At 44.6% G+C, this 15427-nt stretch overlaps 1 protein-coding gene across 3 annotated transcripts in view; it reads left to right on the top strand.

Annotated features, from left to right (window-relative positions):
- UTP3 (UTP3 small subunit processome component) overlaps window positions 1-15427 on the top strand; it is a 101201-nt gene that overhangs the window by 31222 nt on the left and 54552 nt on the right. For all 3 annotated transcript variants that reach the window (XM_083162767.1, XM_083162766.1, XM_083162768.1), the window contains 2 exons: window positions 10837-10893; window positions 15059-15152. In XM_083162767.1, the coding sequence (XP_083018893.1) occupies window positions 10837-10893; window positions 15059-15152 (151 nt within the window). The remainder of the gene's footprint in view (window positions 1-10836; window positions 10894-15058; window positions 15153-15427) is intronic.

Raw genomic sequence — 15427 nt, 5'->3', positions numbered from 1 at the left:
TTTCCGAAGGTTACCGGATAAATCTCAGGGGAGTCCCTCCAAAGCGATTTCTTCCTACCCCATTACCAAGAACCGTGTCTCTGAGATCTGCGCTTTTAGGGGCAGCTTTGTCTCTCAAAGGAAAGGGGGAAGTGGTCCCGCTAACTCTGGATTAAAGAAAGACAGGATTTTATTCAATCCTTTTCTTAGTTCCCAAACCAGACGGGTCTTTAAGACCTATTCTAAATTTGAAATCTTTAAATCTTCACCTATGGGTGGATCATTTTTGCATTGAGTCATTGTGCTCAGTACTCCTAAGCATAGAGCCGGGAGAGTTTCTGGCATCTGTGGATTTTCAGGATGCGTACCACCATGTACCCATTTACAAGGAACATCAGTCCTTACTCTTTGCAATAAGAGAGAACCATTGGCATTTTCAAGCTCTGCCGTTTGGTCTGGCAACGGCTCCGAGAGTATTCACAAAAGTGATGGCAGTCATGGCTGCTGCCCTCCGACTGAAAGGAATAAAAATTATACCTTATCTAGACAACCTGTTATTCAAGGCAGAGTCGGCAGAGAAGCTTCAGACACATCTGAGCATCGCGACTTGATTCTTACGAGGGGGTGGGTGCTAAATCTCCCCAAGTCTCATTTAACACCCACGCAGAATCTGCAGTTTCTGGGGGTGATATTGGACACACACCTTCACAGGGTGTTTCTACCAGAACCCAGGGCAACGTAAATTTGTCATATGGGGTTAACCATTACACAAGCTCCTGCACAGACGGTGTGGCAGGGAGTACTGTTGCTTGGAAAAATGGTGGCAACGTTCGAGACACTTCAGTTTGCCAGATTCCACTCAAGGATATTTCAGTGGAACATCCTGTCGTGTTGGTCAGGGAACGCAAAGACCATGAAGCAGGAGAAGCTGCTTCTGTCTCAGGAGTTGAGAGACTCCCTTAACTGGTGGACAGATCTATAGACCTTGCAGTTGGGATGTTCCCTTTGCTCCTGGGACTGGCTGGTAATAACGACCGACGCCAGTCTCCGGGGTTGGGGAGCAATAGTCCTTCACGTACGGTTGCAGGGTTTCTGGTCCAGGGAAGAATCCAGTCTCCCGATTCAATATCTTTGAACTTCGGGCGTTATGGAACTCCTTGCACCACGCAGAAGAATTCCTGAAGGGATCAGCGCTACGAATACGGTCAGACAATGCCACAATGGTGGCTTACCTGAATCACCAGGGCGGCACTCGCAGCAAGATGGCAATGAAGGAGGTATTGCGGATCTTTACCTGGGCAGAAACCAATATTCCAGCATTATCAGCTGTGTTCATTCCGGGGATCCGGAATGTGGAAGCGGATTTCCTCAGCAGGGAAGATCTGCTGGAGGGAGAATGGGCACTTCATCAGGAAGTGTTCCAGGAGATTGTGGACCGCTGGGGTCTTCCAGAGATAGACCTAATGGCGTCAAGGAGCAACTGTCTGGTACCGAGGTTTTGCTCCAGTTCAAGGGCCTTGACAATTGACAATTCCTGGGCATTTCAACCTGGCCTACTTATTTCCAGGGAGTGCAAGCCATTTTGATTGCACCAAATTGGCCCAGGAGGTCGTGGTATTCAGACATACTGAGGTTGTCGACGGTCTCTTGGACCCTCTGCGGCCGGATTTGCTAAAGCAAGGGCTGTTTTCTACACCTGGACCTAGCTAATCTAATTTGACGGCGTGGCTTATGAAACCGCCTTACTAAAAAGAAGGGGTTTTCGAATGCAGTTATACAGACCATGCTCAGGGCTCGTAAGCCTGTATCAGCAGCAAACTACCATAGGGTCTGGAAGATTTACATCAGGTGGTGTGAATGTCAGAGTTCACACATCGAGGTTCAAAGTTTTTGAGACTTGGAATTTCTGCAGGATGGTTTTTCTGCAGGTCTTAGTCTACAGTCTTTGAAAGTGCAGTTATCTGCATTATCAATTTTCTTTCAAAAGAGGGTAGCTTTATTACCTGAGGTTAAGACCTTTTTACAAGGAGTGACAAGACTTAAACCTCCATACAGGCAACCTTTGGCACCGTGGGATTTGTCTTTAGTTCTGTCTGTATTGCAAAATCTCCCTCTTGAGCCTTTAAGATCAGCTGATCTTAAGTATGTTTCTTGGAAACTGATTTTTTTTGTTGGCCATTGCTTCGGCAAGGCGTGTTTCAGAGTTGGGTGCCTTGTCCTGCAAGTCACCATTTTTGTTTTTTCATGATGATAGAGCTGTGCTTCGAACGCTACTTTTCTACCTACAGTAGTGTGTTCTTTTTATCTAAACCAAGACATTGTTCTTCCGGTGTTTTCTCCTCCTGAGGGAGTGAGACATAGGGACAAATTGAAGAAATTGGACGTAGTTCGCGTCTTGCGAATTTACGTGGACAGGGTAAAGGTCATTCGCAAATCTGATTTGCTTTTGGTATTGTATGAGGTCCATAAGATTGGGTGGCCTGTTCCAAAGCAGACCATTGCTTGTTGCCTTTGCCTACTGTAAGGCAGGTAGACCGGTTCCTTCACAGATAAATGCCCATACCACCAGGTCAGTCGCTTCCTCGTGGGCCGTGCGCCATGGGGCTACAGAGGAGAAGTTGTGTAAGGCTGCCACCTGGTCCTCTGGTCACACCTTTACCAAATTTTACAGGTTTCATGAGTTCGCGTCAGAGGACGCTTCATTTGGACGTGCAGTAATGAGAACTGGCGGTCTGAGCATACCCTCCCATAGTAGGGGATGTGGTTTTGTTTGGATTCCGCACTAAGTTATACCCACTCGGGATGGGGGGATCAAGAGAGATCCCTGCCTCCCGCAGTGGGGTTCGGCTTGAGTCGCCTAGTACCAACTAAGATCTATGTCTATATACCAATTGGGCAGACACTGAGCGGTTGGTGGTGCTCCCTAGAGTCCGAGTAAACAATTAGATAGGAATGGGGAGAGAAAGAGGACTCTGTTTTTGGGGCACTCTTATGATATGATTGTTTGTAAATAAAACTTAGCTTTTAATTCATTATTTTAAAAAATATATATAGAGGGCTTCGACTCTTGGACAAGGTAGCCTTATTAGTTCAAAATCTGTCACCAGTCTTGCAGTGAGCTCTTTATAATATATGCTGTGCGCTGGAGATTTTGATAAAAAAGTTCAGATTGGTTCCACACTGGGGCCAATTTGAAATAGTGATGTGCGCCTAGTGAGCCTTGCGGCCGATTATAGCTAGGGCACGTAAGAGGCGATGTTTTTTAGGATTTAGAGGGTTAAATTCCCTATTGTTGTGGAGACTGCTAGTTAGTTACAGTACAGTATTTTTGCACAATGAAAATGTGCTAAGCAATTATTTAAAGGATCTTATGCATGTAGTGTAGGCATATATTGTCTCTGTCGACTTGAGGCATATATCGCTTAATTATGCGCTGTTTATTTGTCTTGCTGAAAATTGACACACAGTATTTATGTTGGCACCGCCATGGTTTGTCTAAGGCTAATTACAGCTTAAATCACCATTCAGCTTAGATCACTGCCCTAAGTTGAGCTTCACACAATTAAACTGGCTGCTGAGCACATATACAAAAAAAGTGCTCTGCTTAAATTACTGCCCTGAATTGGGCTTTGCACAATTAAACTGGCTGCTGAGTACATATACAGAGAAGATACTCTGAGATCTGAGCTTCACAAAAACATAAATATATCTTTGTAGATGGATGTACAGAGATATGCTCTTAAATAGGGCTTCAGCAGATGTCGTTATAGGTGAAATGTAGACAGAGTATTGCATATAAAAAGAGCTTCAACCAAACAACTCCTTGCTGCTTCGTATACACTGATTTGCAGTTTTCCGAATGCAGGCAACTGTGGCTAGTGTCAACTTCAATTAAGTATCAAATAACCTAGCTTTCCCTGTTCCATAACAGTGGATATTGAAACATAGTATGCACAATACAGTTCTTAACACAATCTAGATGTGCTGATCAGTTATTCTAAAAATCTTGCGCATAAAATTCAAGTTTGTTTATTGCTTGTGTCGACTCTGCATGCATAATGATATTTCCAGCACAGCTGACACTCTGTAACAATTTATAGTCAGTACTAATAAATTATATGACCCTTTCAATGCTCACTCCCTAGGGGCATCCAACACCACAATCCTTGGATAATAGACTACGAGCACCACCAGCCCAAAAAACACAATCATCCTACTCACCACATTAGAGCTCCATCACAGAATCACCAAGATGATTCCCACACTGACCACGATACCACCATGGGTCCATACCCTTCGAACACTCTAAGCACCTCTATTGACCCTCGCTGGCCCCCATTACCCAGTTGGGCCAAGTACACCACATCCCACATTAGGGACAACCCAGCACAATATTCTGTACACCCACCTACAAAGTATCCACGGAAGCTCTATTTAAGAGCATTTTTTGCACATTTATCCACCTAGGAGTTTTTTGAAGCTCTACCTTAGAGCGGCTTTTTCTGTATTTATATACAGTAGTTAATCAAATGCTGTAAGTCCCACTAGAGGCAATCTATCAAGCGGAATTGAGTCACAAACAAGCTATGGCGGTGCCCACATAAATATTGTGGCTCTTTTTCCAGCTCCTTTTCCAGCATAATTAAGCAGTACATGCCTCAGCCGACATAGGCAATACAAGCCAGCATCATGCACATAAGACTCTCTAGAAAACTATCTAGCGCTTCCCCATTGTACAATTAACTGTACTGTATATACCATGTGCTAATATCCACTGATATGGAACGGTGGTAACTAGGTTATTCAGGTCATTTGGTCATCAGGCTATTTGATATAAAATCATAACTAACACCAGCAACAGTTACATGTATCGAGATACTACCAATCATTGCTTATTAAGTAGTAAAGTGTGCGCAAAAGCTATTTTCCAGGAGCCATTTTTGGTACATCCACTTATGAGCACCCTGAGATTAAATATAAGCAGCACACTATATAGACTACCAAGACTTATTTAGAAAGGAGGACCCATGAAATAACGATATCCCTATAACAGGGTAAGAGCTGTTGGAAGCAGCCAAGCACTGCTACAACAAACGAACAATACTTAAAGAGTGAACTAAACTGCAACACACTTCCATATGGGAGACACTGCATCTCCCACGGAGGAGGAGGAGTGCAATGTCACTCAAATAATAGCAACCTATTGTAGCACGCAAATGAACAAGGGAGGTTCCCCCAGACAGCTTAACTAAAGAGTACTGACACGGCATACGTCACCTGATGTGAACAAGCCGCCGGGGCGAAACGCGCGTCATCCAGCCTCACTGAACACCGGCGCCGGTGGTTCAGTGTTGGGAGACTGCTCAGCAATACAGCCGCACGTCACAGCCGCACGTAGCAGCAGCACAGCCGCACACAATAGAAGCCGCACAGAGAGGGAGAGAATGTCCGGGGAAGGCATCCCCTCTCTCCCTTCTCGGCTACCAAGACGTCCAGCACCCCGGCCACTCGTATACCAGCCGGTATCGGGAGCACCTTTCCCTCTGGGATCAGGCACACCAGCGCCAGCAAACGGGGATCAATAGGAGACAGAAGGATACACCTGACTGAGCGGGATATCTAGAGAAAAATTACAACGGAAAGGTACTCTGTCGCTTTCTCATCAGTGACCTGTATGGGGTGTCCCTGCTCTGTCCGTGTACAACAGGGCAACCAGACATTCAACACTGACAGTAGAGGCGATCCTTTATACCTACCACTATACTAAGCCCAAAAGCACCCAGAATATACCTCTCTCACCCACAGAGTCCACTGCGGGAGCATGACTCAGTGGGAAGCAGAAGGTTAAACCCAGGTGTGCCACTAAGCTACTTTTCCTTCCCTCTCTGTCTATCACCCCAATCTTATCCAGACACTCTCTCATGGACAGAATAGGGGCAGAAGAATATCCTGCTATGCTAACTTAGCACCAGGATCACACTGCTAACCCCACTGTCTACAGCAGAAGTGTCTACTTTCCCTATCATTACCTGACCCCGCAGTGCAGATTGGGATTTTCTCATCCTGGAGTCCAATGCACGTTTGCATGACTCTAGGAAAGAAATCTCAACTGGCAACCTAAGGGTCTATCTAACAGTCAAATAATTTATTAGTACTGACTATAAATTGTTACAGAGTGTCAGCTGTGCTGGAAATATCATTATGCATGCATAGTCGACACAGGCAATAAACAAACTTGAATTTTATGCGCAAGATTTTTAGAATAACTGATCAGCACTTCTTGATTGTGCTAAAAACTGTATTGTGCATGTTATGTCTCAATATTCACTGTTATGGAACAGTGGAAGCTGAGTTATCTGATACTTAATTGAAATGAACTGATCAGCACATCTAGATTGTGTTAAGAACTGTATTGTGCATACTATGTTTCAATATCCACAGTTATGGAACAGGGAAAGCTAGGTTATTTGATACTTAATTGAAGTTGACACTAGCCACAGTTGCCTGCATTCGGAAAACTGCAAATCAGTGTATACGAAGCAGCAAGGAGTTGTTTGGTTGAAGCTCTTTTTATGAGCAATACTCTGTCTACATTTCACCTATAACGACATCTGCTGAAGCCCTATTTAAGAGCATATCTCTGTACATCCATCTACAAAGATATATTTATGTTTTTGTGAAGCTCGGATCTCAGAGTATCTTCTCTGTATATGTACTCAGCAGCCAGTTTAATTGTGCAAAGCCCAATTCAGGGCAGTAATTTAAGCAGAGCACTTTTTTTGTATATGTGCTCAGCAGCCAGTTTAATTGTGTGAAGCCCAACTTAGGGCAGTGATCTAAGCTGAATGGTGATTTAAGCTGTAATTAGCCTTAGACAAACCATGGCGGTGCCAACATAAATACTGTGTGTCAATTTTCAGCAAGACAAATAAACAGCGCATAATTAAGCGATATATGCCTTAAGTCGACAGAGACAATATATGCCTACACTACATGCATAAGATCCTTTAAATAATTGCTTAGCACATTTTCATTGTGCAAAAATACTGTACTGTAACTAACTAGCAGTCTCCACAACAATAGGGAATTTAACCCTCTAAATCCTAAAAAACATCGCCTCTTACGTGCCCTAGCTATAATCAGCCGCAAGGCTCACTAGGCGCACATCACTATTTCAAATTGGCCCCAGTGTGGAACCAATCTGAACTTTTTTTATCAAAATCTCCAGCGCACAGCATATATTATAAAGAGCTCACTGCAAGACTGGTGACAGATTTTGAACTAATAAGGCTACCTTGTCCAAGAGTCGAAGCCCTCTATATATATTTTTTAAAATAATGAATTAAAAGCTAAGTTTTATTTACAAACAATCATATCATAAGAGTGCCCCAAAAACAGAGTCCTCTTTCTCTCCCCATTCCTACCCTCCCATAGTACCAGCTCGTGAACGTTCTAAGGTTAGCTGTGTCACCGGACTGGACGAAAGAGAAAAGGGGATTTTTGTAAGAACTTACCATTCAAACCCCTTTCTCTGAGTCCAGTCCTGTGACACAGCGATCCCTCCCCTGACGCTCAGTAACTTATACCGTTCATGTTTTATCATGTTATGGTTTTATGAATATGCATATAAGATGTTCAGGCATTTGTATCCTAGTGTGCTCTTGAAGTTGAACTGAAGGATTGTGGGATGCAGAAGGGGAGGAGCCTGCTCCCAAAGACTTTAGCATAGGTGCCTGGCTCCTGCGGACCCTTCTACATCCCAAGGTTAGCTGTGTCACCGGACTGGACTCAGAGAAAGGGGTTCTTACAAAAATCCCCTTATTATAATCTATCACAGACAACAACAGACATAGCTGCAGCCGGTGCCATCATATGAAGATCAATAGAGACGCAGAGGATAAGGCACTCGCGGCTTAAATTCCATAAATGTAAACTGAGCCATGGATATAATAATTTGAACCGTTGTGTTATCCCTGGCTCCGTTTACATTTATTGAATTTAAGCCACGAGTGCCTCATCCTCTGTGTCTCTCTATCTGCTGAGTGCTGCCTTATTTTACATGCTTGATGGACTCCCAGTCATGGAAGGCATCGGAGCCTGAATTCTACTGGTAAACATACCAAACGAGTGCTGGAGTAGATGCTACTATATAAATATTTTTTTTTTTGTTTTGCATTACTTAATCTTGCTAAAATTATTACAAATGTGTACAGTAGTTAAACTGTAAGAGGAGAGCCATTCCTGGATTACATTATTGGCCTGGCAGCCAATAGTTGAATTGTAATCAATAAATTATTTAGTGTTCATTCTAGTGCCTTTCAAATTCTGTGCAGTTCCACTTTCTTGGCTGGGGAGTCACTTTCTACTGTGCTGCTTCCAGGACAGTCTGGTTTGCATTTCAACACCAACCCAACTGTGCTAGAAAACCCCAGGCAGGAAATAGGAACTGCACAGATTTGATAAGGTGCAGGATGATCGAATTAACACTAATTACTAATTTAGAGCTTTTGTTGTTGTTGCTTTTTTTATGTTTATAATGAAATGACAAGATACAGTTCACATACTAGCGCGCACACACACACACCTCTAGCTTCTTTTCACGTTAAACAGCCAAAATGATTCAATAGCACAGATGTCTTTTTGCAACCTTTTTCTCATAATTAACATCTTATTTGCAAAACATACTGACTAGGACGCACAAACAGCTTGAGCTAATGCAGGGCTCGACAAACCCAGGTCGCCACGGTGACCAGATTTTCTTGTCTGGCGACTAGATTCTGGCCTGCCATTTGCTGCGGAGATAGCACGCAGGAGCAGTGTGTCCCAGTTCCTGCCTAATCCACCTCCTTTCACAACCCCCCGCGCTGCGCGCGCTCGCTGCACATGTAGCCAGAGAGTGCTCAGCCGTGTAATAGAGCAGAACATTGCGATTGCATCGGGTTACTGATGTCTACAGCATCGCTACGGCCGGGGAGGAGGAGACAGAGGTCCGGGGGCATCTGCCGAGTGACACCGGGGGGAAGATGCATGAGAGGTACCAGCCCCAGACCAGCTAGGTCCCTGGCCTAGGGAATCATGGGACCCGCAGCCGCTGATGTTTTTTTTTTTTTTTTTTAAATCTTTAAGTGGTTGAAACTTCTGTTTCACTGCGGCATCCTGTCAGCCAGGACTGTGTACCTCCCCTCTGCGTTTCCGCACACGCCGCTGTTGTTTAGGAGTCAGGCCGCCTGACCCCTGTGAGCACAGTGCCTGCCAGGCCAGCCGCTGGAACAGAAGACTAATAGGTCCCAGCGGCAGGTTAGGGAGGTGGCGCGGCTCTGGAGCTCCAGGCTGGTCGGCATTTTAACTTGTTCCCTTGCGGGACCTGCAGCCGGCGTGCACCCTGGCGCAGAGGAGGCTTAATTGATGACACACAGCTCCTGGCTGACCCCCTGCCAATGACAGCCGGCACTGGTGGCACACAGGAAGCAGTCTCCTTTCAAGCAAATCTGGAAAGGTTAGTAGCGATGTACACACTCCCTAAAACCTGACATAATTCCCCCCCCCCCCTTACTCTAATCATACACTACTACTCTACCCTAATCATACACCCCCCTCCCCTTCAGCTCAACTCTAAGTATACATCCCCTTCCACGTAGCCTAACCCTAACTATACATCCCCCATAGACTAACCTTATCTTTACCCCCCCCCCACTGCCCAACCATTCACCTCCCATCTGCAGCCTAACACCACCCATCTCCCTTACTACAGCCTAAACCTAACATACACCCCCTGCAGCTTATAACACGAACACACACACACACACACACACGGGTGTACCACAAACTTTGTTCGCAGGGGGGAGCAAAATGTATAGTTATGCCACTGGCGAGGTGTATTGATGTGTAACATGACCCGCCATTTTTGTTATATACTTGTCATGTTTCATACTGCTTTAATTTAGATTTACTTTGTCTGCCTCCTAAACTTTTGTCTTGGCTCCTAGATTTTAGAAAAATTTGTCAAGCCCTGAGCTAATGAAAAGGTACTGGTTTCCTAGCACGGCGCCAACGATATTACATTGTATGGCATCTCATCGCATGCGGGCATATGGCATGCGATGCGATTAAAAATTGTATAAGCCCCTATACGATTAAAAATTGTATAAGCACCCTAATGCGAGATTATAATGTGAAATACACCCCCACTCCACCCACAATATCAACGCCAACCCGAAGCATGGCGATCGCAGCGGTACGCGTCCTCCGACCTTTTCATACCCCCACTATCCACGTTGGCCTTGGAGTTGATTTTATATAGTGTGGCGAGCCACCGAGCCCAAAGCGTTTCAAGCGCATGCGTATTACTTCACATGTATTCCCCGTCCCCGCGCGGGGCTCGCCACACCATCTAAAATCAACTCCATGCCGACATGGATAGTGAGGGTATGAAAAGGTCGTAGGACACGGGTTCATAGTGAGGGTGTCGTGGGGGTGCTTTTAACATTATAAACAACCATTACGGTGCTTATACAATTATTAATTTTATAGGGGGGCCATTTAACATTGAAAGCACCCATTAGGGTGCTTATACAATTTAAAATCATATACCATCACATTGTATGCCATATACAATTTTAACATTGTATGACATGGCGGCCATCGCGTTGCATCGCATACCATTGTATGCCTTATGGTATGGTATGCGATGGGCGCCGTGCTAGGAAACAAGTACCAATGAAAATATTGAGCATTGTATCGCATGGAGGATAGATATATGTGGACACATCTGTAACGTCTGTCCATTTCAGATGGAATGACATGTTTTAATTATTCTTTTCCATTGACTCACTGCCCAGCAATATGTCTTTTTAACAGAATCTGATGGAGAAAGGAGTGCAATTTGACAGTGATGAAGAACAGTTGGACAGCGAGGTGTGTGAGGTGCACAAAGATAATCAGCAGTGTTCATAAGTAACGTGGAGTTATTGTAACTAAGCAACCTCTTAAAAGTTGCAGTGTCTTGGTTCTAGACAGATAAAAGGTCCCATTATTTTTATTATGTAATCTTGACAAAAACACATGTAAAATTGGCTTTTTTACCAACACCAACCATTTTCCAGTTAACATTAGTTTTGTCGACTTTTAAAGCACCACAGTGCTTCACAGTAAGGACTAACATCGATAGCCGATGATTCAACACTTCAATAGCAAAAATATACAGCATAATAGGGCAATGTTTCCTGATAATATGACCTGACCTTTTTGGCCTGTTGTATATGTTGTGTGATTAAATAAATGACATCTTCCCAATTACTTACCAATTAATATTAAGTAATAGTAAAGATTAAGTTTATTTCATAACACAATAGTATCCGGACACATTGGTCCATTCCTGGAAGATGAGACACTGGCTGAATGCCTTCCAAATCATCCTAAAATAGTCTATCACTAAGCCCTGTATTTCTTAAGTAAGTTAGTACAGAACTGAAATGCAACTCTACATACCACATATGGGACCACTATAGAAGCCCAAAAAAGTTAGAACTACAGTATAACATAAATTGCTATGAGTTTAAACAGTATGTAGGAATGATAATCTGACCTTTAAACACTAGAATTAGTGAGTATCTGGGAAACCTCAGAAAAGGCACTGACCAGTGTATCTCACCTATCTCACTCTAACCCACATAGTGTACTTCAAAGGATGACACCTGAGCAACCCTAGAGGGCATCCAGCTACTAGTTGAACTCCATTGATTTTTCTACATAAAATCAATAAAGAGTTGAGATAGATCCTATGGCTACCACCCCACTTGGTCTTGGCACGGACAATGAGAAATCTACCATGTGTAAAATGTAATCGCACCCTAGACTGAGCATTTGGTATTGTACTTTGATCATATAATGTACATTACCATAGTGTACATGGATGTATATGTGTAGTTCCGCAGCTATGAATTGTTGCTTTGGAAGACCAACATACCTGCTAAACACCACCGACATCCACTGGAATAAGAACCTCCCTAAATGATCTCTCTCTTTCGCTCGCTCGCTCACTTTTATTCTTTTGCTCGCGCGCTCACTATTATTCTTTTGCTCCCGCTCACTATTATTCTTTTGCTCCCGCGCTCACTCTTATTCTTTTGCTCGCGCGCTCACTCTTATTCTTTTGCTCGCGCGCTCACTCTTATTCTTTTGCTCGCTCGCTCACTCTTATTCTTTTGCTCGCGCGCTCACTATTATTCTTTTGCTCCCGCTCACTATTATTCTTTTGCTCCCGCGCTCACTCTTATTCTTTTGCTCCCGCGCTCACTCTTATTCTTTTGCTCCCGCGCTCACTCTTATTCTTTTGCTCCCGCGCTCACTCTTATTCTTTTGCTCGCGCGCTCACTCTTATTCTTTTGCTCGCGCGCTCACTCTTATTCTTTTGCTCGCGCGCTCACTCTTATTCTTTTGCTCGCGCGCTCACTCTTATTCTTTTGCTCGCGCGCTCACTCTTATTCTTTTGCTCGCGCGCTCACTCTTATTCTTTTGCTCGCGCGCTCACTCTTATTCTTTTGCTCGCGCGCTCACTCTTATTCTTTTGCTCGCGCGCTCACTCTTATTCTTTTGCTCGCGCGCTCACTCTTATTCTTTTGCTCGCGCGCTCACTCTTATTCTTTTGCTCGCGCGCTCACTCTTATTCTTTTGCTCGCGCGCTCACTCTTATTCTTTTGCTCGCGCGCTCACTCTTATTCTTTTGCTCGCGCGCTCACTCTTATTCTTTTGCTCGCGCGCTCACTCTTATTCTTTTGCTCGCGCGCTCACTCTTATTCTTTTGCTCGCGCGCTCACTCTTATTCTTTTGCTCGCGCGCTCACTCTTATTCTTTTGCTCGCGCGCTCACTCTTATTCTTTTGCTCGCGCGCTCACTCTCTTATTCTTTTGCTCGCGCGCTCACTCTCTTATTCTGATAGCCGAAACCTGTGTAAATCCACACAGCACAGACGCTCCACACCAGAGCTTGGTAGGATGCCCCCTTCCCGGGCAAACTATGTGTTCCACAAGATCCAGTGGAGGGTATGACCCCTGAGCCAGGATTGCGACTAAGCAAGGACATATCTATCTGTACTTGACCAATTTTTTCTGTGACCCTTTGCTCAGATTCGGATATTGCTTGTATTTGCTGTGTGGAGTGAGCTGGCTCATTAATGGAGCTATCTATTTCAGCATGTGGAGCTGATGAGCTTGGGACACTTTGTGTATTAGATCTGGAAGAGTGTTGCGTGCATACTTTTCTAGCTTAGCAGCAGCTGCAGCTCCAGTTTTCCCCATAATTCAATTATTTTGGAGTGAATAAGGAGAGTCCACAGGGAAGTTAACTTGTATAATAATATAGACAGAGTGGTTGTTAATGTTTAAACTCCACTAATCTCTTTAACAACTCCTCTAGTCCATGTTTTAGGGGTCAGGTTTCTGTATGTTCCTCTCAGCGTATCTCCTGTGCTCTCTCTTTTTGGCCAACAAGTCCGTAAAGGAGAGTTAAATCTAAAAAAGTGGTAAAGATAGCAATGTCACTTCTATTCAGGAGCACCTGATATAACTCTGCCCCTCTGGCACCTCCTCACCAACCAAGATTTGTTATTCAGCAGGCCTTTTTATCATAGGTGAAGGAAGGCAACTTCACAATCTCCTACCACCTGCATCTGTAATCCTATGAAGGAGGGGGAGGCTTTACAACCTTCACTCATCCAGTAGCATTAACACCATAGCTTCACTTGCAAATTGTCATAGAGGAAGAAAACACCTTTAGTGGCAGACCCACCACTTACAGCAGTGCCACCAGGCTCCTGGTATCATCAGAGGTGAAGAAGAGACCTTGTGGCCGTCACGCCATTTGTAATACTGCCGCTGGGCTCAGTGTCCTCAAGGATGGAGAGGGGGGATCCTTTATGGCTGTGCGTCACTTGTAGTTCCACCACCCGGTGTCAGCAGGAGAAAAGGAGGGCTTTTTGCGGATCACCCCGCTTGTAGCGCTCCTGCCCAACACTCAATATCGGCGGTTCAGGATGGTCCTCTGCGTCAGTCACAACGTCGTTGGCTTTGCTGCCTAAAACACTGCACCCGCGGGGAGAAGTAGAATCTCTGCGGCAGTCCCACCGCTTGTAGCGCTACTGTTCGGCTCTCAGTGTTGGCGGGAAACCGAGAGGGAACTCCGTGGCTATCTCTCGCTTGCAGCGCTGCCGCCAACTTGTCCTTGCCCGCCATCCGCTCACCCTTGCCGTAAGTCTAGCATGCACACCTCCAGAAGCCCAGATGCTACCTCAGCCTGGACACTCAGTTCCTTTTAGTCTGTGAGCTGCCCACAGCCAGCGCCCTCGCTGATAATCTGCACCGAGCAGGTAGGATGTAGACTACTAATTTTTACCCCAGCATTAACAGTTTTTTCTTGGGGTTTCTTTCTGGGGTTTCACCAGGGACATTTCAGCATGATAGTTGGGATCTGTGGAGGGAGCAGCACCCTGCTGCTGCTACTCGATGCTACACCAAGCCACACCCCGGTGTCCCATATGATTTAGTTCTGCCTTCTGTATCTGTAGCCATAGGTTATGGATTACCCTCCTTCCTGACAGCCAATCCTTGTCACACAGGAGGGATAAGTATCCTGCATTAAGGACCAGTGACTGCTTTCAGCAACGTCACTTCAAGACTCCTGTTTCTGGGCACTCCTGCCTTTCAAGTTACCTGGTAATTTACTATATTATATAGGAACAATAATCCAATGTAGCAATGACCTGGTAATTGGTTTGTCTTGATTATCCCCTGTGGAGGTTGCCTTTTGGTGAGATGCTAAACGTTCCCCCTGGATACTTCCGGCAAGACTATATAAGGATAACAGCACACACACACACAGGGGACAATATGGATAAAATGTACATTAATTGCTGTGGAGAATAAGATGCCAAAAATACAATGATACCATTCCTTATCATCCACGAGAGGCAGAATATCTTTTCAAAACGATATATAAGGAATTTGAAGTTTTGTTACATTGTAGAAAATGCCACCTGGAAGGACAAATTCTTTGGGTTCTTATGTTTTATAACTTATTTCTATAGGAAGAGATTATGCCACTTGATATTCAGGAAGAAGATGAGGAGGAGGACGACCGTAGTTCAATGGAAAGTGACTTAGATGATCTTCGAAATTATGGTCTGTTTTCTTTGCCAATTTTCTGAAGGGGGTGAGGGTATTTCTAATTTGGGGATTTTTTGCAATGCCCGTTGTAGAATATGAAAAGGTACTTCTGTATTATCTGGGCTGCCGATTCTTTGATTGTATGCCTTAACTTAAGGCATACAATCAGATGCGATGCGATATCGCATCGCATGCAACCAAATCGCATGCGATGCGATGACCCGATTTTTCCATAGGATTCAATGTTAAAATGGACTGAGTCCATTTTAACATGGAATTCAATGGGGAAA

The sequence above is a fragment of the Crinia signifera genome, chromosome 19 (genome assembly GCF_055691185.1).
Source record: "Crinia signifera chromosome 19, ASM5569118v1, whole genome shotgun sequence".
NCBI classification, from domain to species: Eukaryota; Metazoa; Chordata; class Amphibia; order Anura; family Myobatrachidae; genus Crinia; species Crinia signifera.
This window is presented reverse-complemented; position numbering and strand designations above follow the sequence as displayed.